This window comes from Canis lupus, chromosome 18, assembly GCF_011100685.1.
Source record: "Canis lupus familiaris isolate Mischka breed German Shepherd chromosome 18, alternate assembly UU_Cfam_GSD_1.0, whole genome shotgun sequence".
Lineage (NCBI taxonomy): Eukaryota > Metazoa > Chordata > Mammalia > Carnivora > Canidae > Canis > Canis lupus.
In genome coordinates, this window is record NC_049239.1 from 13197448 (window position 1) to 13224649 (window position 27202).

General features: G+C 44.3%; 1 protein-coding gene and 1 long non-coding RNA gene across 2 annotated transcripts in view; one reads left to right on the forward strand and one right to left on the reverse strand.

The window, feature by feature from the left end:
• Positions 1 to 27202, reverse strand: part of LOC119877226 (pendrin-like) — a 31131-nt gene that overhangs the window by 236 nt on the left and 3693 nt on the right. Inside the window, 10 exon segments of the mRNA XM_038562534.1 lie at positions 189 to 250; positions 253 to 283; positions 410 to 487; positions 4259 to 4372; positions 5943 to 6090; positions 10014 to 10096; positions 10859 to 11011; positions 17825 to 17989; positions 18556 to 18740; positions 20416 to 20526. Coding sequence (XP_038418462.1) covers positions 189 to 250; positions 253 to 283; positions 410 to 487; positions 4259 to 4372; positions 5943 to 6090; positions 10014 to 10096; positions 10859 to 11011; positions 17825 to 17989; positions 18556 to 18740; positions 20416 to 20526 — 1130 coding nt within the window.
• LOC119877230 lies at positions 1221 to 3356 on the forward strand. Its single transcript, XR_005373162.1, has 2 exons — positions 1221 to 1399; positions 2468 to 3356. It is a non-coding gene; the product is annotated as an uncharacterized LOC119877230 (long non-coding RNA).

A 27202-nucleotide genomic window follows, 5' to 3' on the forward strand; every position in this document is an offset into this window, starting at 1 on the left:
GGAGATATGGCCTTCACACAACTTGTGGCAGGCTTCACAGCATTGTCTTATCCACACAATTCTAATTTCTGCTCCAGGAATCCCAAAACACAAGTGAGATTGAGGAGATAAGGGGAACATGATGATGTGCAGGAAGCATATAAGAACTAAATCTTATTTCAGATAAAAATGGGCAGCAAATGACTTACAGCATCGATCTTATTCTGTCTCCACAGACGAGGAATGTCACACACCTGCATAAACATCCCTTCAGGTTGGCGATGACAACAGCGGCCAAGACTGACTGCCAAGAGAGACAGGGAAGGCCGTGTTATTTAGGGGAATGGCTTTTCATGGGATGATTTTTAAATCTCCTGTTATTTCTCCGGTGGCAGAGCAGTGAAGAGAGATTATGCAATCAGGGTTGTACCTTTTGCAAAGGTTCCAGCAGCTTCCCCAGGGCGACAATGGCGATCATCACAATCCCTGCCGAGATGATGCCAGCAATCTGAAGACACACGCCTCCCGTGAACAAGGTTCACCCTTCTCCCTCACACCTTCCAGCTTGCTGGATGTGAGCAGGAGGGGGCCTGTTCATGGGTGCACCTCCCCTCTTCTGCCCAATACTGTTGAGAGAAATGAGGATTATTTCCTAAAGTTCTATACAACTAAAGAAAAAAATGGGAAATATATAAAGGGCATCTATGGCAGAGAAATTAAAAAAACGTGGAGACCGAGCCTGTTGGGGGAAAGCTGGAGGGACCTGGATTTCCTCTGGATGTACGACAGACCTAATGCCCCAGTGTCCATTTGGGAGGCCGACTTGTAATCATCTGCTGTGGCAGGAAACCTGGACCTCACCCTTCCCCAACCACAGGTCACCCTATGTTCTTGGAAAATAAATCCTCGCAGCACACATCGGATTCTTCAATTTATGGAAGCAGCAGCCATAACAGCAAGTCTGCAAACACTTTGTACTTAATAGCATGTGATTCCCACAGAGCTCTCAGAGGGAATAAGTGGACCAGTCCCACTGCAGATTCAAAATGCGACATGAGCGTAACGGCACATGGGACCGCGTCCCCGGACGCAGGCTCAGAGCTTTGCCCCCATGATGGTGGGGCAAGAGCAGAGGTTAAAGGACCTGTAGACACTTTACCTTCGCTGGCCAAAAGCTCTCCTAAGATCCATAAATAGTTAGGAGAGAGGCCGAGGGGGTGGGGCTATGCTCGTGTGGTTAGCTGACCAGGGACCTCTCCACTGAGACAGCTGGAAGATGGCCCAGGTAAGACCAGAAGCTCTGAAACGGAGGAGCAAAGGAGACAGGGCGCCAGAAGCAAAGTGACAGGAGGAGCAACGGGGAAGACCGTCCTGGGCACAGGTGCTGCTGGCTACGAGAGATTGGAGTTGAAAGAGGCAGGTAAAGCCAACATAGATGGAAAATCCAGAAACTTCAGGAAACTTTAAAGTCACAGTCTTTCCACCTGGCAAATTGATCATTCACGTTTCAATTATGGTTGGATCAGCCCGAGACAACATTATAAATCCAACAGACTAAAAACTTGGTACTTCCAGGCTCTTTGTTGCCTGTTAGCGCCGCATCTCCAGGTTACCTGTACCTCAGTGGCTTCCCCTCTCCTATCTGAGCAGAGAAACTTATATCCTCCCTCCCTCTTCCCTTCCTTCCTTCCTTCCTCCTCCCTCCCTCCCTCCCTTCCTTCCTTCCTTCCTTCCTTCCTTCCTTCCTTCTTCTTCTTCCTTCCTTCCTCCCTTCCTCCCTTCCTCACAATTGCTTAACAACACTGGTTGCCTATCATGAGCCACTTGCATCTCACTGTGGAGGTAGGGCTCTGTGAATTGCTGAAAGAAATGGAGATCTGGGGACAGAGACCATAGCCAGCTGTCTGGCTCATGCCAGGAGAGTAGCCACATCCTTGCCAAGAACGTGTATCAGTAAGCTGCCAGTTAGGGGGGCCAAGATGAACTTTGGTCACTTAAGAATCTGTGAGGGATGCATTACTTATACTTACTTTATAAGGCTGGTTTGTGGGAATTGCTGTAGTTTCTATATGGGAGCACATTCAATCACTAGATAATGATTCTGTTATAAGCAAGAAGGTAATCAGAGCTGAGAGTAGCTTGTAATCAGAATTACTTCCTCATGAGTCAGTAGGAGTCAGATGGGGATAAGAGAAAGAACAGGCTGTAATGTTAAGCCCAGTGACAATCTGAAGCTGAGCTGCAGGCAGTTAACAGAGCCCTAACCCTCATCACTCCATTCATTCATTCAGGACATATTTGCTGGGTGTCTCTTACGTGTTGGGTACAACACATGTATCACTGCTATTACGATGCTCCTCCTGTCAGGAGGAGTGCCTGACTGGAACAGTCAGCATATACAAGAACGTGCCAGGGCTTTACGGACATTTTTATTCAGTCCTCACAACATCCCTATGAGGTGGATACAATTACTATTCCCATTTTATAGATGCTGAGCCTGAGGCCCCAACATAAGAGGAAACATGAGAAGCCACACACCAAGGGAAGACCTGCCAGTGTATGTGGTCATGATGAGTCCCTGGATCTCAGTCCGGGCACTTAGACTTTTAACCCCAGAACTTAGTATACATTTCAGTAATTAAATATCAAGCCACTTCTGTGCTTGCTTCATTCTTCACTCCTGAAATCCTGGCATCCGTCATTCCTAAATATAATACATGCCAGTGTGCGGCGGCGGGTGTCAGCTTACCAGAATGCCATTATCCCCTCGCCCTCTGCCAAGGAATCACTTTACACGGACATTCTTCCTGGGACGGCTGGCCTGTGCCTCCCCAGAGCCTGGAGGCAACAGCAGGAGAGTGGACATCACCAGCTGGGGACCTGCCTGCACCCGCCGACAGCCACATGCCCTTGAGCGACTCCGATGAAAGCCACAGAAACGCTGCCAGCTGCCGCCCAAACACGAGTGCAGCTCTGGAAGTCACCTGTGACCTCTTCCCCTGCACCATAGGCCCCTGGCTCTGCCTCCTGGTATGGGCCCTAGTGTCTTACCTGCTCCCTCAGAGCTGGAAAGGTCTGCCCCTGCCCCCATCAAAAAAGGAAGTTCCATTTTAAAAAGAAAGATTCTGAAAATTGAAATTTGTTCAATAGGAACCAAGAAATTGGAAGAGGCCCCTTCTTCCAATCCCCCCACCCCCACACCCACACCCACAGAGAGCCATTATAAATGGGAAAGGAGCATCACCCTTTCCAGGGTGTCCCAGCACCCTGGGGACAATTCGGGCCCCCGGGGGCAAGCCACTGCAGGGAGTCACTGGTTTTCTCCATTAGTCTCTTTTACTTATGTGTGTCTCTGCCTTAATAAAACTCTATCTGAAGACTGGGTGTGAGGGATGGTGCTTCCTCCGGATTCGGTGTCCACCTTTATAGCCTCAGTGCACTTTTTATTCTGAAACAATAGCTCTGTGCAGAGGGAAAACGGCCCCCTGCCCCAGGCAGGGCAGGAGCCCGGTTCCAGAGCCTGCCCCCGGCCCCATCCACTGGCTCTGGCCCACCTGAGCCCTCGCCCTGCTGGAAAGGATGGCCTTTGACAACCGCTCCCACACTTTTTGGCCAATCGAAGGTGGGTTATTTGGAGATGAACAGGGATGCTGGACTTGGGGTCCCTTCGTGAAGGCTACAACTTGAAGCCACATTTAAAAGGCAAGATTAAACCCACATTCAGAGCTTGAGGAATAAAAATCGTCCTCAAGAGGAAATGCCTAACTGCTATGGCCAAAATATTCTTGGCTGGCAATCTTGTTCTCTGGGACGAAGGCGTCTGGAGGAAGTTCCTGATCCTAGTGGAGGAAACGTAGACAGACAGTTGGTATTTTCCTGAAAATACAAAGCCTCACTCCAGCCTCGAAGTGCTGGAAACTAGGCTGGCAACTAGGGAAACTAGGCCTTCTCTATCCCCAGATCACAAACTGATAAAAATCAGCATTCTACACCACTGATTCCTTATCAGTTGTTATCAGCCCTGGAAAGGCAGGTGGAGTGGAGCTACCTGCCAGCTGCGCACAGAGATTCCTTGGAGTATCTGTGCATTAGGAAACCACCAGCGTCGCTTAGGAGGTTTTTGGGGGGAGAGGGATGGAGGAGTTGGCTGAGCCCTGGGGAGGGTCCACGCAGGAAGCACAAGCCTAGGGCCAAAGGCTAACTGCCTTGCTGGGTGCTTGTGGAAGCCTTCCTGAGGGCCACCCCCGGCTCATCCTGCAGTCAAGCTGCTGTTCCGTACCTGAGTCTTCCCCCCAGTACTCTCCTGGACGGCAGTGCGGGACAGGGCAGTGGTGGCCACGAAACACGAGAAGAATCCGGAGAAGATGTTGCTGATCCCAAAGGCAATGAACTCCTAAGGCAAAGACCGGGTGACACAGGGATGCTACGAATCTTGGCAGGTCCCTCTCCCGGGATTTAAGGAAGAGTAAGAAAGCAGACTCCCAAGCCCACCCTAACCTGTCTGGTGGCCCCAGTTTAATCCTGTACCATTAAAGGTTCTTGGGGGTCTTGAGAGGCCCCAGGGCCTGCGGTTCCTCGCAGTCTAAGAGAGACCTCGCTGTCGCCAGCTGTTTCTAAGCTCGGTAAGGAATAGTGACCCAGGCCTGTCCGGCTGACACGCTTCCTGGGGAGGGCTCTGCTCACATAAAGCGCCTCTCTTGCGGCCACACGTTTGCTGCGAGGAATGTTCTGACCCGGACCCCTCACATTCGGCTTGACCCCTAAGCATCTGGCCGCCCTAAGGGCTGGGCTGGGCTTTCAAAACCAAACTACACTGGCCGATTTGTGAGCAATTGAAAATCGGCTCACCTGCCAATGCCCCATATGTCCACAAAGACGGGCCTGTGCACATTAGGGACCTCAATTCAAAGTGGTCACAACCATCGTTGATGGTGTTTGGTGTGTCATCTCGCCCTATGACAGCCACCACTGCAGAAAATCAAACAGGGGACCCTGGCCTGCATGGAAAATGCTTTTTTTTTTCTTTCTTTCTTTTTTTTTTTTAAATTGGAGTTCGATTTGCCAACATATAGCATAGCACCCGGTGCTCATCCCGCCAAGCGCCCCCCTCATCTTATGCTGATCTACTATGTGAGCTTTGAATGTTATCTATGACCCGACTGAATTAACTCTTAAAATTTGGGTTACTTCAACTTCTCTCTTTTTTTAAAAAAAAGATTTTATTTGTTTATTCATGAGAGACACACAGAGAGAGAGGCAGAGACACAGGCAGAGGGAGAAGCAGGCTCCATGCAGGGAGCCCGACGTGGGACTCAATTCCGAGTCTCCAGGATCACACCCTGGGCCAAAGGTGGCACTAAACCGCTGAGCCACCGGGGCTGCCTTTTTTTTTTTTTTTTTTTTTTTTTTTTTTTTTTTAAAGACTTCAACTTAGGGACGCCTGGGTGGCTCAGTGGTTGAGTGTCTGCCTTTGGCTCAGGTCATGATCCTGAGATCCAGGATCGAATCCCACATCAGGCTCCCTGTGAGGAGCCTGCTTCTCCCTCTGCCTATGTCTCTGCCTCTCTCTCAGTCTGTGTTTCTCATGAATAAATAAATAAATCTTAAAAAAAAAAAAAAAGACTTCAACTTGTTTCTTAAAAGGGAAAGAGATGCAGCCTGAATATTTCAGAATAATTTCACTGAAGGGGGCACTTGACGGGATGAGCACTGGGTGTTATGCTATATGTTGGTAAATCGAACTCCAATAAAAAAAAATACAAAAATAAATAAATAAATAAAGTTTATAAAGTCTTTAAAAATAGTAATAATTTCAAATGAGTGTGCATAAGAGGGAAACCAGCTCGATAAGGGCCAGTGGAAGACACCGATCCCTTCTTCAGCAGACAACAAAATCTACCCTGTGGGCTCCGTTTTCTTCTTTGCAGCCCTACAAAAGCGGTCCAGCACATGGGTGACCATACCTGGTTCCCATCGATGGCGTAATCATACTTGATGGCATAAACTTTTCCGACAGACACTGCAATAGCATAAGCCACCACGGCGATGGAAAATGAGGCAGCCAGCATCTCAGAAAACAGGCTCACAGGTGGAAGTACAGGAGGCAAAAACCTAGTGAGTTTTTAAATGAAAGACACGCAGTGAAGATTTGACCACAATTCTGTTCCTACCTCACCACAGCCTATATCCACCCGACCCCAGGCCAGACATGAAAGTGCTTGGCCACAAGGGGAGAAAGCACACTGAGACAAGTAAGTCTTTTACAATCTTTAACTAGAAGTTGGTGCTAGCTCACCAGCTGACTTTCCGACCCCTCTTCCAGAGCCTACGAACGCTCCCTTATCTCCACCTCTGACATGAATAAACCTGTCCTAATGGATTCTCTAATATCATGCCATTTCACACGTTAGTGTTTCTTCCTGCACAATTTTATCTTAAAGGCCTTTGAGTTTAAAAGATAGTCTGGCCATTAAATGGGGTTTGCCTTGCATGAAGAGATGTCGGGTTGATTAAAGAAACAAACAATAATAAGATTTTAAAATAGCTGAATAGAAAAATCCATGTCTAAGAGCCCTGATATTTAAAATCTTGAATGTAGAAAAGATTAAATTTACGTAATTATCAGAATGCTCCAGAATCACAATGACTAAGACCTCCCAGTGACTGTGGGGTAGAAGGACTACTGTTTGACATATCAGAACTATTCTATAAACCATGTAAAGAGATAAACCTAGGGGTGTCTGGCTGGCTCAGGGAGAGCATGTGATGCCTGATCTCAAGGTTGTGAGTTCAAGCCCCATGTTGGAGGTAAAAGCCAGAAAGAGGAGAGGAGAGGAGAGGGGAGGGGAGGGGAGGGGAGGGGAGGGGAGGGGAGGGAGGGGAGGGAAGGGAAGGGAAGGGAAGGGAAGGAAGGGAAGGGAAGGGAAGGGAAGGGAAGGGAAGGAAGAGGGGATCCCTGGGGGTGGTGCAGCGGTTTGGCGCCTGCCTTTGGCCCAGGGCGTGATCCTGGAGACCCGGGATCGAATCCCACGTCGGGCTCCCGGTGCATGGAGCCTGCTTCTCCCTCTGCCTGTGTCTCTGCCTCTCTCTCTCTTTCTCTCTCTCTCTCTCTGTGACTATCATAAATAAATAAAGAAAAAAATATTTAAGGAAAGGAAAGGAAAGGAAGGAAAGGAAAGGAAAGGAAAGGAAAGGAAAGGAAAGGAAAGGAAAGGAAAAAAAGGGAAGGAAAGGGAAAGTTTATACTCATGCAGTTGTCCCAATATGAAAACTGGGCGAATGACTGTCATGTACCTATAACTTGATGACTATCCACCGGGTATATATCCAGAGGTCCCTAGCCAAAAAATGTTCCCCCCCCCCAAAAAAAAAAAAAAAAAAACACCAAATAATCTCCCTCACTTACCTCACTTATGTCTGAATTTCCCTTAATAGGAAACTACACTTTCCCCCTCTAATTAGAGGGAGGTACTAAAGCAGAAATAAGAGCTTACAGAAAACCATAGAAGTTTAGAGATAGCTAATAACCTGATATTATCCAAATTGATATGCTGTCCTGATAGCCTGGAAATGGTTGAATCTACCTCTCTCCTTTTGTTGAGGTCCAGACAAGTGAAGTGATGTGCTCGGTATCAGTTAGTAGAGCCCAGGTAGGACTGTTGATTTCCTACGTAACAAGATCTGTCCAGTTCTCTACCCCTGGATCCTTCTTCTCCCCAGAGGTGAGGTTACTTCCCAAACTCCTTTTCATCTATGTCACATCCTGACCCACAAGTAGGCTCAGGAGTGGATCTTCTATGTAGACGGACAGGATGTTAGAAACCCTGATCGAGCCCTTGAGTGACTCTGGATCACACCTCCACTTTCTGGACATGAGCTTGGACCTCACTTCTTAAAACCAGGCTTGTGACTTTTTCCTGAGACCCAATCAGCCCTACTTCAGGTAATTTGGTCTGTCCGGAGGACTTGCCAGTCCTGCAGAGTTCACCTTTGATTGTGACCTGATGCCCACTGCCTGCCTGTCTGCCTACTTCTCCAATTCCAGATCCTTTTACCAGGTCCTTGATTCCCCCGGGTCACAGTGTAAAGTACAGAGACTTGAAATCCAAGGACCCAGAAGCTGGCTCCATCGCTCTGTAAGTAACTGATTTGGAGCATGTTATTTGAACTTATTTGAAGTCCCAGTTTCTTCAGCTGTCAAATGGAGACCATGTACTCTTCTCTAGGGTGTTGGAAAGAGTAAAGGAAGTATGGTAGGTGTAAGTCATTAGTACCTACACACATAGTAGGTACTCAGGAAATGTAGGGAGCCCCTACATCTGCCACACACCTGCGTCCGTTTGTACTACCTTGCTGGATCTTAGCAGTGCCAATTTTTTTACCCCAAGCCACTCACTTGGGGCCCTGGCTGGACATCTTCTAATGACCTCTGAGTAGTTCCCGATCTCCTGCGCCCCCCTTCAGTGGCCCTGTGTGCTACAGCCAACCCTCCCATGTCTGGCCTGATCATGAGATAATACCACGAAGGGGAGTGACTAGGACACTTTTTTGAAAAGATAAGGGTAGGGAATGGTGGGTCCCAGAGGGCCAGAGGACCCCTAACAGAGAGTCAGGCATGATAAACATGATGCCAAGGGCATATCTTGACTTCAGGTTGGCCCCAAATGTTTGGCAAATGCACCAGCACCGGACTGTAAGGGCAAAGTGGCCCTCGGAAGGCAGCTGGGAGAAAACCTCTGTGATTTTGCTGGCCTCCCCGCTCCTGTTCCCCCTGTGCCACACTTTCAAGTACATGTACAAAGCACAAGTCACTTCAAAAGCAACGGTCACGAACATGATGACAAGACCCCTGGCACAGTGTGCTCAGAGAGGAGGCAGGAGAAAGAATGGAGACTACAACTTAGATGAGAAAGCAGTCCATCTTGTTGGTTTATGTTAAAAGAAAGAGAGAGAGAGGGACTAAGCGATCCTAACATACAGACTCTCAGTGGGGAAAAAGGAGCTGCCAACAGCAACCTTACTTTTACCCCTCATCGGACTATTGAAGCCAGGAGGAGATAAAGAGGTGGCCTGCACCATCTTTCTCTTTGTACCCCTTCCTGTCATGGAACTCACTTCAACACTCTACTTTCCCTTCTCTTTTCTGGTCTCTCCCTCACCTTTCTTTTAGAAGGTTGTTGATGTCATGACACTTGTTTCCGAGATCAGACAAAAATGGCTTACTTATAACAGCAGAGGCTTGGCTATTCTTCCCTCAGTGCGTATTTCCGGGGACCCTCCTACGGGACAGGTGCCATGCTACAAAGATGGCGTCACACAAGACGACAGGCCTCAAGCCCTCCTGGAGGAGCTCACAGGCATTTCAGAACAAGCCCAAATTAAGAATTTGCCAGTTATCATTACCCTAGTTTTATAGGAGACCCTCCGCCCCTGCCCTCAGTCATCGATCTAGGTGGTGACAGAAGGGGACAAAGGAACTCAACTCTTTACTCTTCTAATTCCCCGAACTACCAAACATCTATAAAACCTCCCTTGAAAAAAAAAAAAAACAAAAAAAACAAAAAAAAACCTCCCTTGAAGATAATGCATTTTATTCATAGGAACAAATGACATAATTATTAAAGATGGACAAACTAATGGGTGGAGAACTTAGGTCAGATGTCCCTTATTCCTTACGGAGATTGTCCTCATTCTGATAAATGCTACAAACCGTGATTCTATTTGTATCATATTGTAATTATACACATGAGTTTAAGTCAGGAGTCTGGTGGTAACTGTACATGTCCTGCCACATTTTAAGAAAATGAAAAAACAGAGCCTGTGGGAGCTACTTTTCAACAAATGGCTTGAACTTTATCTATACACGCATACCATCTATCTGATCCTTTGCACAAATGGGTGTTTCTTGAAGATCTCACACAGAGAAGACTATTGAAGGAGCACCAGTGAAATGCAGCTTATAATAAAAGGTTTCCTTTAAATAGAAAGTACTGATTTAATATATTAGTCTTGCCTAAGAGGAACTCCACACTCACCCCCTCGGGATGGATTTAACAATGCCAGCATTGTAGTTTTTTTCCAGGTTGGCTGCATATGAAATGGCAGTAGCAATTATTGTCTGAAATAAAACAAAAGAGGTTTAAAAAAACTCCATGTTTTAATAACTCCTTTTTTTTTTCTTGTCTCCTCATTAGGTAGTCTGCCCTGTTGGTCTCTTCTTTTTTTTTTTAATCCAAGGATAATTAACATATAGTATATTAGTTTCAGGTGTAGAGTGTAATGATTCAACTTTTCTAGACACTACTCAGTGCTCGTCAAGATAAGAGGACTCTTAAAAAGAAAAAAAAGATAAGAGGACCCTTAATCCTCTTCATGTTTCCCCATCTGCCACCCACTTCTCCTCTAGCAACCACTAGTTTATTCTCTGTATTTAAGAATCTAGGGGTGGGGAGTGTTTGTCTTTTTCTCTTTGTTCATTTGTTTTGTTTCTTAAATGCCATATGTGAGTGAATCACTTCATATCTCTCTTTCTCTGACTTATTCCACTAAGCATGTTACTCTCTAGCAGCATCCATGTTACTGCAAATGGCAAGATTTCATTCTTTTTTATGGCTGAGTAATATTCTCTATATATAGTACAACTTCTTGGGCCACCTGGGTGGCTCAGTGGTTGAGCATCTGCCTTCAGCTCAGGTCGTGATCCCGGGGTCCTGGGATGGAGTCCCACATCAGGCTCCCTCTGCCTGTGTCTCTTCCTCTCTCTGCGTCTCAAATGAATGAATGAATGAATGAATGAATGAATGAATGAATAAGTCTTTATTATAACTTCTTTCTTGTCGAACTAATGAATGCAAATTTTTTAATTACATGTTTTACTTACCACAATTACTTCTATAGGAATAGGGACTGGAATTTTGTGCTTAAATCGATCATTCACTTCCTTAACTGCCATACAGATGATAATGGTAAGTAATCCAGCAATGAAATCAGCAAGATTGGTGTTGCCAACATTTTGAAAAATCTCAATCAGAGTCTGTAAAAAGAAAATAATTGTATATTCTTCTCTTGTGAAAAAATATCATCATCAAACAGCATTTAAAAATATAATGACAGTAGCAATTCTTGTGTTAGCTAAAACAGAGACCATTAAAAATATGCAGTTTTTGCAAGTTATGATATATTATATATACCAAGTTATTAATGATGGTTAATTGGAGTGGTAAAACCATGGGTGATTTCTACTTTTTATTTTTGTTTATCTGCATTTTTTACAATAAAAATGAGATGTTTGAAAAGAAAAAATATTGCATGTTGAATTTTACTTGGAGAAAAGCTTTATATCTTAAAGTGGTTAAGGGGCTATTAAGGGAGCTAATTTCATAGTGTTGATGTGATATTATTGGGACTAAAAACCAATAAACCAAAAAGTCCCAATCAGCCATTATTTTAGGTAAAACTCTTCCCCAACCTGAATGATATAGGTGGTCATAAAAATACCTAAAGACTTCACATGTAGATCCATAGGGATCAATCCAGTCTTCATGCTAAAGCAAAGCTACTGAATTGATATATAGCTCAAATATAAATTTTAGGAAATTAATTTGGTACTTAGTTCAAACTTAACTGAGACGACTTAAAAAAAACAATTCTTTCTAAGTGGACAGACAAGCCAACTCAAGAATTAATTCGTCTTGTTTTGTAAATAGGAGGTTTCTGGGAATCAAGGCAGATTAGCAACAGAGAAACAGAGAATCCCAGGGAAGAACACTAATACCTTTGTTCCAGCAGCTTCAGTCCTGTGGAAGGCAGGATTTAAGAAGGCATTCTTTAATTTTTTGAGACAATCTCTTGGTGAATGTTATTTTTTTTAATGAGTCGTTTTATAGATATATTTTTATATGAAAATAAAGGATAGAGCATCTTATATCCCTTATAACATATATCTTACTTAATTTCACAGACAAGCTGTATTTAAAGTAATTTTAATGACAACCCAATAATAGTTATGTATAAAGAACATTAAGTGATCTAGCAGTCATTTTGCCAACAACTCCAATTCTCTAGAAAACATTCAACATTCAAGGGTAGGGGAATGAAAGGAGAAGTTTTCACGTTAGCAAAAGACAGCCACCAAGTTCTTGAACTAGATAGAGTTCAAGTTTTCGACTTGCAGGAAGCCTCTTAGACTTTCACTCAGAAGGTATATTTGCTCTTGCTTTAAACCCAGTACCAACAAATTTACTTTGCCTTCCTGAGTCAGTCAAAATTGCCAGAGGCAGATACAGTGATAGCAAAGATGAAGCAAGTGATAGCTGGTGTGAAAAGAGAAAATGAGAGCCTCTGGGTGGCTCAGTAGGTTAAGGTCCAACTTTTGATTTCGGCTCATGTCATGATCTCAAGTTCACAGGATGGAGCCCAGCATCCAGCTCCAAGCTCATGGGGAGTCTGCTTGGGATTCTCTCCCCCTCTCCCTCTGCTCCCCCAACCCCAGAGAGCACGTGCTCTCTCTCTCTCTCTTTAAAATAAATAAAATTCTTAAAAAGAGAGAAAGAAAATGTAGAAGTACCACAAATGGTCACCCGAACTCAAGAATTTAGGGCATCTGCCATAGAGCCAACAGTCCTACATGCCTCAGAGTCATGATGGTATTGGCCCTTTCAATCATCGATTTTCTGATGATGAGCCTCATTAATTCATAAGCAGGACACCATATTTCACTTAATTGTCTATACAGTAAGGTTTACTTCAACTTAGAGAGGGAAAAACTCAAACTTGAAAACAAGCAGATAACCATCCCAATCATAAAAACATTTCACCTTACTAAAATGATTGCTTCAGGATTCCCATTTAATCTAGGATATCTTGGAATAAAAAAAACACCTTTGGTATATTACAATGTGACATGAGTTGCAATAAAACCCAAATCAGTTTATATTACACAACTGCAATTAAACAAGCATATAAATAATATTTGTTGCTTATATACTGAGGCATCTCCTATGAAATTTCTACAATAAAAAGCCTAGTCTATGTGAAAATAAAACCTACATAAACTGAAGGAGTCAGATTATACTCAAAGATGATAGAAATGAGTTTCGAAGAAAGCACTGAAAAGTAATTCTAATTTGGTTTACCATGAAAATACTTACTAAAATATATTTAAAATGTGGATACACATATGAATCCATATTTCAACCGAGTATTCTGAATAGTTCAAATCCTAATAATGACCATTTCAATGATGGGAATATTTTACTCTATTTCCTACCATGCTTGGAGAATTCTAGGACATTTGGATCATTTCCTTCCTTCTTTGCCTAGCGTTACGTGGGCATATGAAGCCAGCAGAAAAAAATATACACCTGATGTTACACATGAGGAAATTTATCGTTAACTTTGGTGGCCAAATTTAAGTCTTCTTTATCAATGTGACAAACCCTTTCTAATCACCCCTTGCAGTCAGGCATTTCCTCCTACCAGAAAGAATTTCTGCCCATACGGAGATCAACCCTTTAAGTGTTCTTTTCTTTACTAGAGTGACTTGGTATTTACGTACTGAAGCCGATTTGGTGGCTTTCAAGACTCTCATTATCTGGGCAAACTTTTCCGTGTTTTCCTCTTCATTAGAGGAAGAAATGAGGGGGTGGTATCAGTTCAGTAAGGAAGCAGAAAGCCTCCCTTTGTCTATTGAGACAAGGCATTTAAAGTACGGTAGGAAAACACAATCAATTCTTCCATGTGCTATGGGATTTACTTACATAACTGAGTAGCTACATGGTGCATGAGGAGTATTACCAATTCCGAATCCTGCCAACATCCTGTCATTCCCCCTTCTACAACCTATACTCAGTGGCTCCAGCACTTGTGAATTAGAGCTTTAGTTTTTTTACTGTCCCAATATTTCCTCCTCTAATTCTTCGATATGTTTTCCTTTTGGGGAGGAGTTGGGGGAGGGAAACAATCCAAGGTACAACCTTCTAACAAAAGGCATGTTAAGTTGCTACATGCCATGGAAAGTATCTTACAACAATCTTCCTATTTTTCCTGGAGGAGTCCACTACTGCTCTGCATTTGTTGAAGGATTCTTTCATTAATGATGCATCGGGTCATGTCATAAGAAAAATTCTCTGTTCAAGTACTGAGTGGTTTGTTCAACCCTTTGTAATCCTTTCCCAACCTGCTGATCCCTCATTTTCTGAAAAGCAAGCTCAGAGGCATTATCACACGGGGAAGATTGAGACATCTTCATCCAACCTGACTGCTCTGGAGGAATTTCTCACAAAATTCCATGATACATTCTAATCTAAGATTGCAAGAATAATGTTCAAGAGGACATAAGTCGCAGAAAAATTGTGCTTGGTTTGGGGCACCTGGGTGGCTCAGGGTTGAGCGTCTGCCTTTGGCTCAGGGTGTGACCCCAGGCTCCTGGGATCAAGTCCCACATCCGGCTACCTACATAGAGCCTGCTTCTCCCTCTGCCTATGTCTCTGCCTCTCTCATGAATGAATAAACAAAATCTTTAAAAAATATTGTGTTTGGTTTAAAACTATTTTTGACCTTGTCCTAGTATTTCTTGGTCACTTTTGTCCCTGTTTCAAAGTGGGATCATTTGCAGCAAGCTTTGTCTTAAATAGTCCTAGGAAAGACACAAAGGAATGGAAAGATTGTGGATTGGAAGAACAAATACTGCTAAAATGTCTGTACTACCCAAAGCAATCCACACATTTAATGTAATCCTTATCAAAATACCAATAGCATTTTTCACAAAAACTGGGACAAACAATCCTAAAATTTGTAGGGAACCACAAAAGACCCCAAAGAGCCAAAGCAATCTTAAAAAAAAGAAAACAAAAACTGGAAGTCCCACAGTTCCAGATTTCAACTGGTACAGCCACTCTGGAAAACAGGTGTGAAGTTTCCTCAAAAAGCTAAAATAGAACTACCCTAAAATCCAGCAATTGTATTACTAGGTATTTATCCAAACGATTCAAACATAGTGATTCAAAGGGGCACATGGACCCCAATGTTCATGGTGGCAATGTCCACAACAGCCGAAATACAGAAAAAGCCCAGATGTCCATCAACAGATGAATTGGTAAAGAAGATGTGGTGTACACACACACACACACACACACACAGGAATATCACTCAGCCATCCAAAAAAATGCAATCTTGCCATTTGTAATGACATAGATGGAGCTAGAGGGTATTTAGCTAAGCAATATTAAGTCAGAAAAAGACAAATACCATATGATTTCACTCATGTAGAATTTTAAAAACAAAAGAGCAAAAGAAAAAAGAGAGAGGTGGGGCACCTGGGTGGCTCAGTCAGTTAACTGTCTGCCTTTGGCTCAGGTCATGATCCCAGGGTTCTGGGGCCAAGCCCCCACATTGGGGCTCCCCATTCAGCAGGGGTCTGCTTTCTCCCTCTCCCCTGGCTTGTGCTCTCCTCTCACTCACTCTCCCTCTCTCAAATAAATAAATAAAATCTTAAAAAAATAAAGACAGAGGCAAACAAAGAAACAGACTCTTAACTATAGAGAACAAACTGCTGGTTACCAGAGGGGGGGCGGGGTGGGAGGATGTGTAAACAGGTGATGGGGATTAAGGAGGGCACTTGTGATGAGCACCAGGTGCTGTATGGAAGTGTCTGAATCACGATATTGTCCACCCGTAATGAATAACACTATATGTTAACTATACTGGAATTAAATAAAAGCTTAAAAGAAAAAAACCAGTCCTAAGAGACCAGAAGAACTATTCTTATCTGCAGAGGTCCCCGAATGGCCAGGGCCTAAGCCCCCTGTGATCTGTGTGGATGCAGGCCAAGCAATGTTTACGAAGAGGTGAATATACTCAGTAAGGGGTATCTTGGTGGATTCAGGGGTCAGTGGATTTGTATAGGAGAAAATAGCTCCTAGCACATTGGAGGTAGTCTAAATACCTACTTAGATGAATTGTATGAATGGCAATGAAGGAATAAATGAATGAACAGTTGACAGGGAAGGTATGAAAGCCAAAAAAAAGCAAGACGTGCCACGGACTGCAAAGGTGAGAGAGTCTGTCAGAGAAAGGCAGTCAGAAGGTTTTCAAAATGAACCAAGCACCTGGTAGGAAAAAAAAGCAACAACAACAAAAATAATACTGAATCAAAAAACAGCCTACATCCATAGGCTGGCTCCTTGGAAGTGAACTGCAAGTTCCATGAGGTCTGTTCACCTTAGTCACGAAAATAATAATAGCAGTTATTATTATTATTATGAATTAAATGACTAAGCTCTTACTATGAGCCAGGTAGTGTACTAAGTGCTTTACACAGATTATCCTTTTTAATCCTGGCAATTCTAAGAGGTGGCTACTGTGATTACTCCCATTTTACAACTGAGGACACTGACGTATAGAAAAGTTACATATCCCATGCCCCAAATCATGCGGGTAGTAGGTAGTGGAACTGAGATTCCAATTCAGGTCTACTGAAAGTCAAAGCCCCGGACTAATCCCTGCGTGAGACTACCTCCTTTACCTATTCCCAGGCTCAGGGGGGTACATGGCCTGTGACAGGCACTGGGCAGTATTTGTTGAAGGGCTAGAGCAATGTGGGGTAACGGCATTGTCGTGGAACTGAACAAAACTCCTGACCACCTGGCTAATTTTTACATATGGATACACAGCCTTACACTGTTTTCAAAGCTAATCCATTGGGTCGTTAAAGGACTTAACTCCATTCTTAAGGCCTAGCACGTTATTTTTGCAGGAGTATCATTCTCCCCAAGCTAGGATGACATCATGTTACTATCATTATCATTTTCAAGCATCAATAAGCATGTTTTATATAGAACGTATATTTAGGCCCAAGAACTTTTCAAATCTAATTAGTGTGATCTACATCCTTCTTTTGCATCTCTTTTGCATGTTGAATCATCTCTGAATCTAATGTTCCTTTTCATCTATAATTGCTGAGACATTTACATTATGCATTTTACGGACTGTTGCAGTTAGAGAGGGCTTTAGAGCTACATCTCCAGTCGTTTCATTTAACAAATAAAAAAAGAAGCCTTGGCATGTGAAATAATAATTTTAACCTAACTACTTTTTTTCGAGTACTTGTCATGTGCCAGCCTCTGGGCCAAGTGTTTCTCTGACACCCTCATTTAACTTAACTATGACTATAGATAATTATTACCAAGTCTATTTGGCAGAGAAGGAAACCAAGGCATGGTGATTTGCTCATATCACTAGTAGAGTCAGGACATGACTTCCAGGTCACCCAGCTCCAATCCTGAGCTTTCAGCCACTATCCCCCCAGGTGTGTCTACAGTCACTAGAACTTATCAGAAGCCAAGCTGACACTGGAGTTCAAGTCCACGGCATCCCAGACCAGCACTTCACTATACTGCTTTGTTTTCATTAATATTTTTGAGTTCAGTGACAGTTTCTTTTTTTTTTTTTTTAATTTTTTTATTTATGATAGTCACAGAGAGAGAGAGAGGCAGAGACACAGGCAGAGGGAGAAGCAGGCTCCATGCACCAGGAGCCCGATGTGGGACTCGATCCCGGGTCTCCAGGATCGCGCCCTGGGCCAAAGGCAGGCGCCAAACCGCTGCGCCACCCAGGGATCCCTCAGTGACACTTTCGAAACCACTCTGACCAGTTGAGAATGATGATTTGTAAAATGTGCTGTCTTCAATGTTACTCCTGATTCTATTGCTTGCTTTTTGGAGGAGAAGGTTTTCCATGGCATCCCAAAGTATGGCATGGGGGCAACTTACGCTCTCCAGATGCAGGTTAAAGGGGAAGAAGAGATTTTTCTCAGTGAGCCATCCCCAGAGTAAGAAGCCACACTTACATAGATGATGGAGAGAACTCCATTATAGTTTTTGGTTGAAACGTTGAGAACGATTTTCAGCTGTGAGACCAGCACTTGGAAGGCAGCAGCTGTTGTGAATCCGCCAACCAAAGGATCTGCCAAGTACCTCACTATGAATCCAATCTGCAAACCTCCAAATATCAACTAGTATAAGAAGGAAAGAAAAAGTTAATGTTTGTCTGGGAGAAGGACTGACTCTTTTAACGAATTAAACTAAATATCAGTTAAAACTCTGGTAGCCTGCTAATAATACAAAAATACTCGTAGGCATGCCCCTCCACCACTCTAAAATTTGAAAACTCCGGTAATATGAACCTTGAAGTATTTCTATATATGTAATAAGAAAAGCAAAAATCATGTGGCTTATTTCTGTAACTTTCAGATCCCATGGCTCTGCTCACCAGAACACTTTTTTCTCCTTTGTTGGTTCTGCACACTTCCCTTCCCTCATCCTCATTTGAATCACACATGTTATTCTGATTTTTTTTTTCTGTCTCTGACTTGGATGGTACTCGAGCCTTCATAAGTGGGGTCTTGCTGACTATTTCAGCATCTGACCTAAAACAATATAATTTAGAAAATAACTTTGGGGGGGGTCCAATAAATTGCTCTGTTTCGCTTTTAAATGAATCTCGAAGTCCACATGCTTCACGCTCAGTTATTTCAAATAAAAATCATGCTAATCCATCTTGTACTTGCAATCCCATTACCTGGATGATTCCAACCAAAAGAGTAAGGGTGCTCGCAATCAAAACTCTTGCTGCGTCTCTAGCCGCGTAGTCTATCACGGTGGCATTGAATGCAGTGCCATTACCGCTGGATGTGTGGAAGTGTTCATCCGGGGCCATGCTCAGTACGACAGATCCCACCATTAAACTGACCACTGGGAATGGCCCTGGGGGAAAGAAGCCTCTATCAATTAATAATTATTCATCACCAATGTTTAGGTTCAACATGTCTACATAGGATTAGACGTGTGAAATTCTTAGCTATGATTGAGAAAATATTTTTTGTTCACCAAGAAAGCTACAAAGCAGACATTTCAAGCAAAGCACTTGTGACCCAGAAATGAGCAAGAGAGACATGCAGGTAGGCAGTCCTAATACGGCATTCCGGATGCTTGGTGATTACACAGGAAGGTTATCTAACATGTCTTTGCGTGGTCTTCATGCATGTTGGGGCGGGGGTGGGGGAAGTTGCCAGGAAACCTTTCCTGGTGACAAACAAGCTGAATCCTTACTTGTTCTATCCTATTTCTTTCATACATGCTCATTTCCTAGGACATCCTATGCCCTGATCTCAATGGATCTGAGTACCTGGTCTCAGCTCGTCTTCGAAGAGAAACCTACACAGCTAATTAGGAAAATGATGCTTAAAATAAATACAATGGTACAAGATCCAGATTGGGATATAGGGACAGCAAAGAGAGTATATAGCTTATCTTCTTCTCTTTTCAAGACAAATCATTTTTTTCATATCAAATGCCAGTCTATAAGATGCTGTGTTTTGAAAGGATTCCTTCTCTCCCATTCACTCCTGATATTTTTATCCGTGATGGTGATCCTATCCTTTTGTCATGGAAGGCTCTGACAGTTGGAAGGGCTCAGTACCAAAATCCAGGAACCTGGAGTGTCTACACGTATAGGATACCAAAGAGAAAAAAAATCAGCTCCTATGTTCCTCATGTTGTCAAGCCTCTGATACTGATCGATTCTCCCAGGCGAGGAAGTGCTTCCAATCAATAACCTTTTCCTGATCTCCTTCCATAGACAAGGCAATACGCCAGGTACTGGGGACTATACAGCTAAGGACGGGGCTATGGGTTGAGATACAGTTGATGATTGTGTTTGTCTCAAGCGGATTGTCCAGGTAGACATGTCTAGCCAGCAGATGGATGTAGGCGCAAAATTATCTCAAGTATAAATGTCAAAGTCACAAAATAGCATTAAAACATTCACTTACTAGAACATTCCAGCAAAAGAGAATTCAGATTTAGGAACAGCAGAAAATAAGCCTATTTTGAGCCATACCAAGAAGGAAAGCCAAACTTAGTTTCTAAATAGTTTTGGCATACTTTTGCCAGCCTTCCAATATTAGTGACTTAAAAGGAGTACAGTTTTTAATGAAATGATGAATATGTATTTGATGAACATAATTTAGTAAATGATAAGTTGGTCTAGTAAAACAGGAGGTTTGAGACCCCTTAAAGATATTTTTCCCATTTTGCATTTTGGAAGTGACCACTTTCTAAATACGGAGTCAAATTCATTACATTTCTTAAAATGAAAATATGCTAGAACTTGAAGGTAGACTGTTATTTTGACAATCTTTCAATTCTATCCTCTTTAAAAAAAAAAAAAAAAAAGAGCTACGTATAAACTTAAAACCAAAGAGATGGTATTTTGAAAGCTAAGAAGAACCACTACATCGTCACATGGGAGAAGCCTGTGAAGCATTGAAGGCCTATTTTTCTGGAAAACATTAACAAAGGTATGGAAGCCTCGTACCCATCCTGTAGCTAAAGCACGTTAAACAGGAATAAATGCAATTGTAGTGTTGCTTCTAATTACCAACTGAGATGTGTCTTGATGTTCCGAAGATAAAATATGTCAGGATGGGGAAGAAAGCAGAGTAGAGACCATATCCAACAGGAACCGCGGCTAGCAGAGCGTACGCCATGCCTGAAAGTACATCCAAAACGAGTAAATTCACACACAAAAGTTACAGCATCATTTCTCCTGTTCAAAGAAAGGCCTTTTCATCGATACTCCAAACTTGCAGCTCGCCCTGGCTGGTCTTGCTTGGTTTGCGTACAGTCCTGCTGGGGGCCACAGCAGGTTGCCCAACGTGATCTGGATCAGCTGAGAGAGCGATTCATCCTCGAGCACCACCTGCTTAAATAAATTGATCGAATCGATCAGTCATCCCATTATCCACTGATTAGACGAGTGGAAAAGCGAAGGCAAGTCAGTTGGTTAAAGACTTCGTGGATTCAGTCCGCGGGCTCAGAGCAGTTTTGCCAACAGATGTTGGAGGGAAGGCAGTGTCGGTCTCCGTGTCCACAGGGGCACAGTCATTCCCCCCTGTCTTGCTGGGGAACGAACTGGATCCAAACCCAGGAAACCATGACAACCGCGCACAGGTGCAGCTCGGAGTCCTGGCTCCCCGAGGGGCGGAGTCCGTGCTTGCCCTTGGCTAAGTACTTCTTGGGGAGTCATCACCTCCTCACATTTCACTCCCAGTGAGAAGAAACTCAAGCCCATTGATCACTGGCCCCTTAACAAAGGACTACATGGAAGGCAGTTTCAAAAAGGCAGAAAACAACCTAAATATCCTGGCTCGCAGTGCTCGCCTGATTTACTAAATACACATCTCGGTGCATTTAGGTGACCCACTGTACTCGCAGGGCGGGAAAGTGCTTACCCAAGTTATACCTGAAGCACCGTAATCCTGTAAAAGGAAATTGATGTGATGCATAGGAATACATCTACTGACATGGAGCTAGGTAAAGAATAAAGCAGTGAGGACAAGCAGGATTCAAAATCACGGTACAAAAAAAAAAAAAAAATCACGGTACAGGGGCATCTGGGCGGCTCAGTCAGTTGAGTGTCAGTTGAGTGTCTGCTTCGGCTCAGGTCATGATCCCGGGGTCCTGGGATCAAGCCCCAGGTTAAGCTCCCTGCTCAGCAGAGAGCCTGCTTCTCCGTCTCCCTCTGCCCCTCTTCCCTCCATTTGTGCTCTCTCTCTTTCAAATAAATAAATCTTTTTAAAAAAATCATGGTAAGTATGCACACTCTCACTTTTATAAAAAGCAAACATGGATGTTGCATGCACAAAAGAATCTCGAAAGATTTTCAGTATTATACTAAGTCACTTCCATATACAAAAAGACTAATATACTGAACACCCATGTGTTCACCTTCCAGCTTAAGAAATAAATTGCCAGTAAAGTTGCAACTCCATATAGTTCTCCTCTGTCACATGGTCCTTCCTCCCTCCCCCGCCAGAAGGCAACCGCTCTCCTGAATTTAGTGCTTTTATCATTCTGACATTTTTTTTAAAGATTTATTTATTTATTTATGATAGACATAGAGAGAGAGAGAGAGAGAGAGAGAGAGAGAGGCAGAGACACAGGAGGAGGGAGAAGCAGGCTCCATGCCGGGAGCCCGATGTGGGACTCGATCCCGGGACTCCAGGATCATGCCCTGGGCCAAAGGCAGGCGCTAAACCGCTGAGCCACCCAGGGATCCCCTCATTCTGACATTTTCTTCTTTTACAGAATTTATGTGTCTAGTGGGATATTTACTAAAATATTAGTGGGTTGTCTGCATGGTAGGATCAAAGGAGGCTTCTAGATTGCAGAGGAGGTATTTTTCAGCTTCCTCGTGTGTATTTTCTGCTTTCCTACAATAAGCATTCATGCATTCCACTTGACGACTATTGATCATAGACCTCCCATGTGCCCGCACATGGTTTGGGAGGATCTGGGAATGGACAAGAGAGTCTGTCCTTAGAGAATCTGCATTCTAGAATAATCTGTATTCCTGAGGAAATCGTCTTAATACATAACTTACAAGAAATGGTGATAACCCCTCATGCCAAGAGCTTGCAGCCAAAAGGTGACTCCACAGTGGGAAGAAAAGAGGAGCAGGAAATAAAAGCAACCTCTTCTCTATGTACTTTTCTCAAGTGTTTCTCAAACTTCACTTCCCTGAACTGGGCTCTGCTGTGTTTACAGGCCTCAGGAAACAGGGACTTTGTCTGTTTCCATATAGTGTCCTACTTAGGGACAAGTGCTGCTCAAGGATACTGTAAGCATCTTTTTTGATAGAGGAATGTGCTGCGTAAAGAAATCTGAGCCATTGATTGAAGCCCAGAACCTCTGCTGGTGGCCTTCACGTGTAGGTGGCAGCACACGCTGGTAAAGGTGGTGCTGGCGAACGTTGGCAAGGGGCACCTGGGTGGCTCAGTGGTTGAACATCTGCCTTCGGCCCAGGGCGGGATCCCGGGGTCCTGGGATCATGTCCCCGCATTGGGCTCCCTTCCAGGAAGCCTGCTCCTCCCTCTGCCTGTGTCTCTGCCTCTCTCTGTGTCTCTCATGAATAAATAAGTAAAATCCCTTAAAAATATGTTGGCAAGCATCTAGAAGGCGAGAGTAGAAACTGGAGGGCAGTCTCCCCCGTAGTTGGGAACGAAGATACCCCTAAAAGGCTTGTGTTGATATTTTGCTGCTTGGTGGTAACTTCTTTTTTTATATATAACAGAAGTCAAAAAGATCCCATTACCCTTAGCAACAAATGGCTTCTGGGGAGTTGAGCCTGCCCTCTCCGATGAGTTACTGGCCCACCCATCAGGCGCCAGGCCAGCCGGGAGTGTGGTGTGGCCCTCGCTGGCCACCACTAGGGACTCTGGTCCTGCCCTGCAATCTCCTCCCTCTCTCAAACCATTGCCTCCTAGCCTTTCAGTTGACCTACTGGGCAATCCTTGCTGCTACATTTCTTTGTTCCCATGAGGTTTCTAAACCATTGACTGATTGGCTCCCTCCCTGTTCTTGGTGCCTCCCCTGTCTCCTCTTGCCTCCTGCCGGTGGACTTTCTCACCTTCTCGGAACCCCCTTGCCTCACTCTCTCCCCCCTTCCCTTTTCTTGTCTGGTGAAACCCTGCCTGGCTGAACCTGAACACCCACCTCGTGGGGTGACAAGCGCTTGAACAGCTGGAGAAGCTGGTCTGGACCAGGTAGTGTGCACTGGGGCCTGCGGGCCTTGCGGGAGAGTCAGGCCCCAGGTGGGCACTGGGGAGCCCTGGTGGCTCAGACCTCCCCTCCCGGACTTTCTCAGGCTGCCCCTCCCCCTTCTGCACACCCACCCGGTTCCAAGATGAGTCTTAGGCTCCACCTCAAGAGTCCCTAAGAGATGTTCCCAATTTGCTTTCCACCATAATTTCAAACCCCTCTATCCTTGCACCATTTGTTCTGTCTTTTTGCTTTTAAAAATGGGGGAAATATCCTCCTGTCTTTAAGGAGCAACCCCCCTACTTCTGTCCTCAAGCCCCATCTGCAATCCCCCCTTCACACCACGTTTTAGTTTCTCCTCCACCTCTTGGGCCAGAGACGCCTCTCTCTCTACAAGGACGCCCCCACCAGTCCCCACACGTGTTCTGGTTCTCTCTTCTATGGAAAGAAAACGAAATCCTCCCTCATTCTACCTCCATCCCCTACCTCTCTCTCTGCTTACAGCCATTTTTCTTTTTTTTTAATTTATTTTATTTTATTTATTTATGATAGGCACATAGTGAGAGAGAGAGGCAGAGACACAGGCAGAGGGAGAAGCAGGCTCCATGCACCAGGAGCCCGACATGGGATTCGATCCCTGGTCTCCAGGATCGCGCCCTGGGCCAAAGGCAGGCGCTAAACCGCTGCGCCACCCAGGGATCCCCTACAGCCATTTTTCTATTCTGCTTCACAGTAAACCTTTTTTTTAAAAAAAAAAAAAAAATTAAAATTTATTTGAGAGAGAGAGAGAGCATGTGTGCAAGCAGGGGGAGGGGCCGAGGGATGGAGAGACTGTCCAGCAGACTCCGCACTGGGCACAGAGCCTGATGTGGGGCTCGATCTCAGGACCTGCGCCTAAACCACGAGTCAGATGCTTCACCGACTGAGCCACCAGGTGTCCCACACGCAAACCATCTTAAAAGCCTGCTCTGTGTTGTGTCTTCAGACTCTCCCCTCAAGAGTAGGACACTACGGGGCCTGTATCCTTTTAAAGCAACCTTGTCTCTTGGCTTCTGACCCCACATCCCTCCAGTTGCTCTTCCTCTGGAACCTCCTGAGCCACCTCATGTTTCTCCTCCGCCTCTTATCTTCCTGACCTCTGAATGGTCCAGCCATCTTCTCTTCCATCTGCCCTTTCTCCCGGGGTAAAGGAGAGAATAAAGGGAATTCCTCAGGCATTCCCACTCCTTTAGAGATCACCTCGACAAAGGGATGCTTTCCTGATTTTTCTGCCTAGCTCAGACCTCTCCCCTTCTCTTGTGATAGCTCAAGAGAAGCTCTATATTTGGCATTTCCACTTAGCGGTCTCACGCACGTGTCCAAAAAGAAACTCTTCACTTTCCATCCCAAACCTGCTCCTCAGCCAGCCGTTGCCATTTTAATAAGGGACATAACCATCTACCCGGTTGCTCAAGCCAATAACTTTGGAGCCATCTGGGATTTTTCATCTACATGCAAAATCCATCAGGAGACACCAGTGATTGTTGCTCCAAAATATATGTCAGATCTCTGCGGATCTCTCCATCTCCTGCTGGAGCTGGTTTAAGCTGACACACCTGTCCTCGGGGCTGGGAGTGGGGTGAGGCAAGCCAAGGGCCCGAGGCACAACATTTAAGGAAGCCTTCTGAGAGCAAGTGCCTCACTGCCTCATCCTAGCCCCAAGCCCTGCCCAGCCTTATCTCCTGTTCACCCTCCCCCCACCCACTGCACCCACCCACACTAGAATTCTTACAACTCACTTGAAAATACTGAACTCCTTTTGGCCTTGGGCCTTTCCCTGGTAACACTCTCCCTTCTGCTCTTTCTATGGCGTCTCTTTATCCTCTGGACCTCTGACTACATTTTGTTTCCTCAGTAAGGCCTTCCTTGACCATTCTATCTAAAATAAATACTCCCTCCTCAAAATAATCCCTAGTACAGAGTACATAATCCGACACAATGGATTACATCTATTACAGTCAGTAATTATTTTTTCACTTTATATACTTAATAATTTAATTAAATTAATGTCCACCATTCAAAAGGAACTCCATAAAAAAAAAAAATAAGGGAACTCCATGAGGTCAGTACCTGTGCTTGTCAATAAACCACTGAATCTTCACCGCTGAACGCCTGGCATACAGAATTGGTTTACAAATAGTACTAAGTGAATGAAGGGTGAATGAATGCAGGAATGAACCAGGTTCACCTCCCAGAAATTCGACTTACAAAGATGATTTTACTGAGATAGAAAAAGGCTTAATGGATTTCTCATTTATCTAACTAAGGGGTTAATAAATGTTTTCATGAAGATTAAATGAGATAATTGGCCAAAGCCTCAGCACAGTGTCTGGTACTTAATAAACCAAATTAAAAGTAGGATTAATTCTTAGGCAGCCTATGAAAATTTGGAAGATAGAGCTTGAAATATCATTTTTCACATATAAGGGTGATTCATCATCAATCCTCTTCACTAAATGTTTAGGAGGCCATCTATTTTGTGCCAGTCTCTGTGCCGGGCACTAGCACAGTTCGATGGTTCCTGTCCCCCAGGAGTCACATGGTGTTGCTACGTCACAGCTTTTAAGAGTCCACTGTGCACGTGGGCACGTGGCATCATGGAACTTATGTGCTGCACAGTCCACCTCTGTGATTGAAAACACGGTTGGTCAGGCTGGAGCTGCACACTGGGGGCCACAGAACATCCTCCTCTGTGGAAATCTACTGGGCTTGCTCTGAGTAACCTTGAGAGCTCTATGGGCAAAGGCTGGCTCATGACATTGCTCATCGACTGTTGCTACTAAGTTTTGAAATGGTCCATTTTCAAGCCATCTTTCTACCCACATCCCCACCCAACTCTACTTCCCAACGTTTGACAATCTCAGACTTAACCTTCCCGGAAACTCCACTGTGGCAACTTGGCGTCCAGGAAGCCATTCCCAGAACCCTAAGGCTGGGTGGTGAGCCTCTAAGCTGGCTCACCTCCTAGGCCTTGAACCCCTGCCCCTGCCTGTGTTGAACTGTCATTACCCACTTTCCCACGGGACCATGAGCTCCTTGAGAGCAGGTGGTACATCTTATTCATGTCAGCATACCTAGTGCCTGGAGCATATCAGATGGCCCCTAAAATTACAATAAATAAATGAGACTTCTGCTTTCATGGTCCAGGGGCTTTGTAGAGTTGGAGGGATAGCAGAAGGAAGACAATGGGGATGGGAGACAGAGGAGAATGCTCATACTGCTCTTCACCAACTATGCAAACAGATTTCTAAGATGTTCATGGAAATATAAAGCCTGTTTAAAACAAAACACCTCTGTTAAGACATTTTGCCAGAGATTAAAATAAGAGGGTGGATTAAAAAAAGGAAGGAGGACAGAAAAAAATGCTATGTACAACACTCTAGGCTAAAAGACTTCCTTCACTTCCCCTTAAGCCACCTTCAAATTACAGGTCAAGACCCAAGTGTGGGATGCAAAATAATTTAATGGACAGCAATCATCATTTAAAAAATATAAGCAGAATAGAATAGGACAGAACGGAAACCATCAGAGTATATCGCTTGTAGTGAGGGTAAATATTATCTCACAAAACTTGAGGTAAGTGTGTG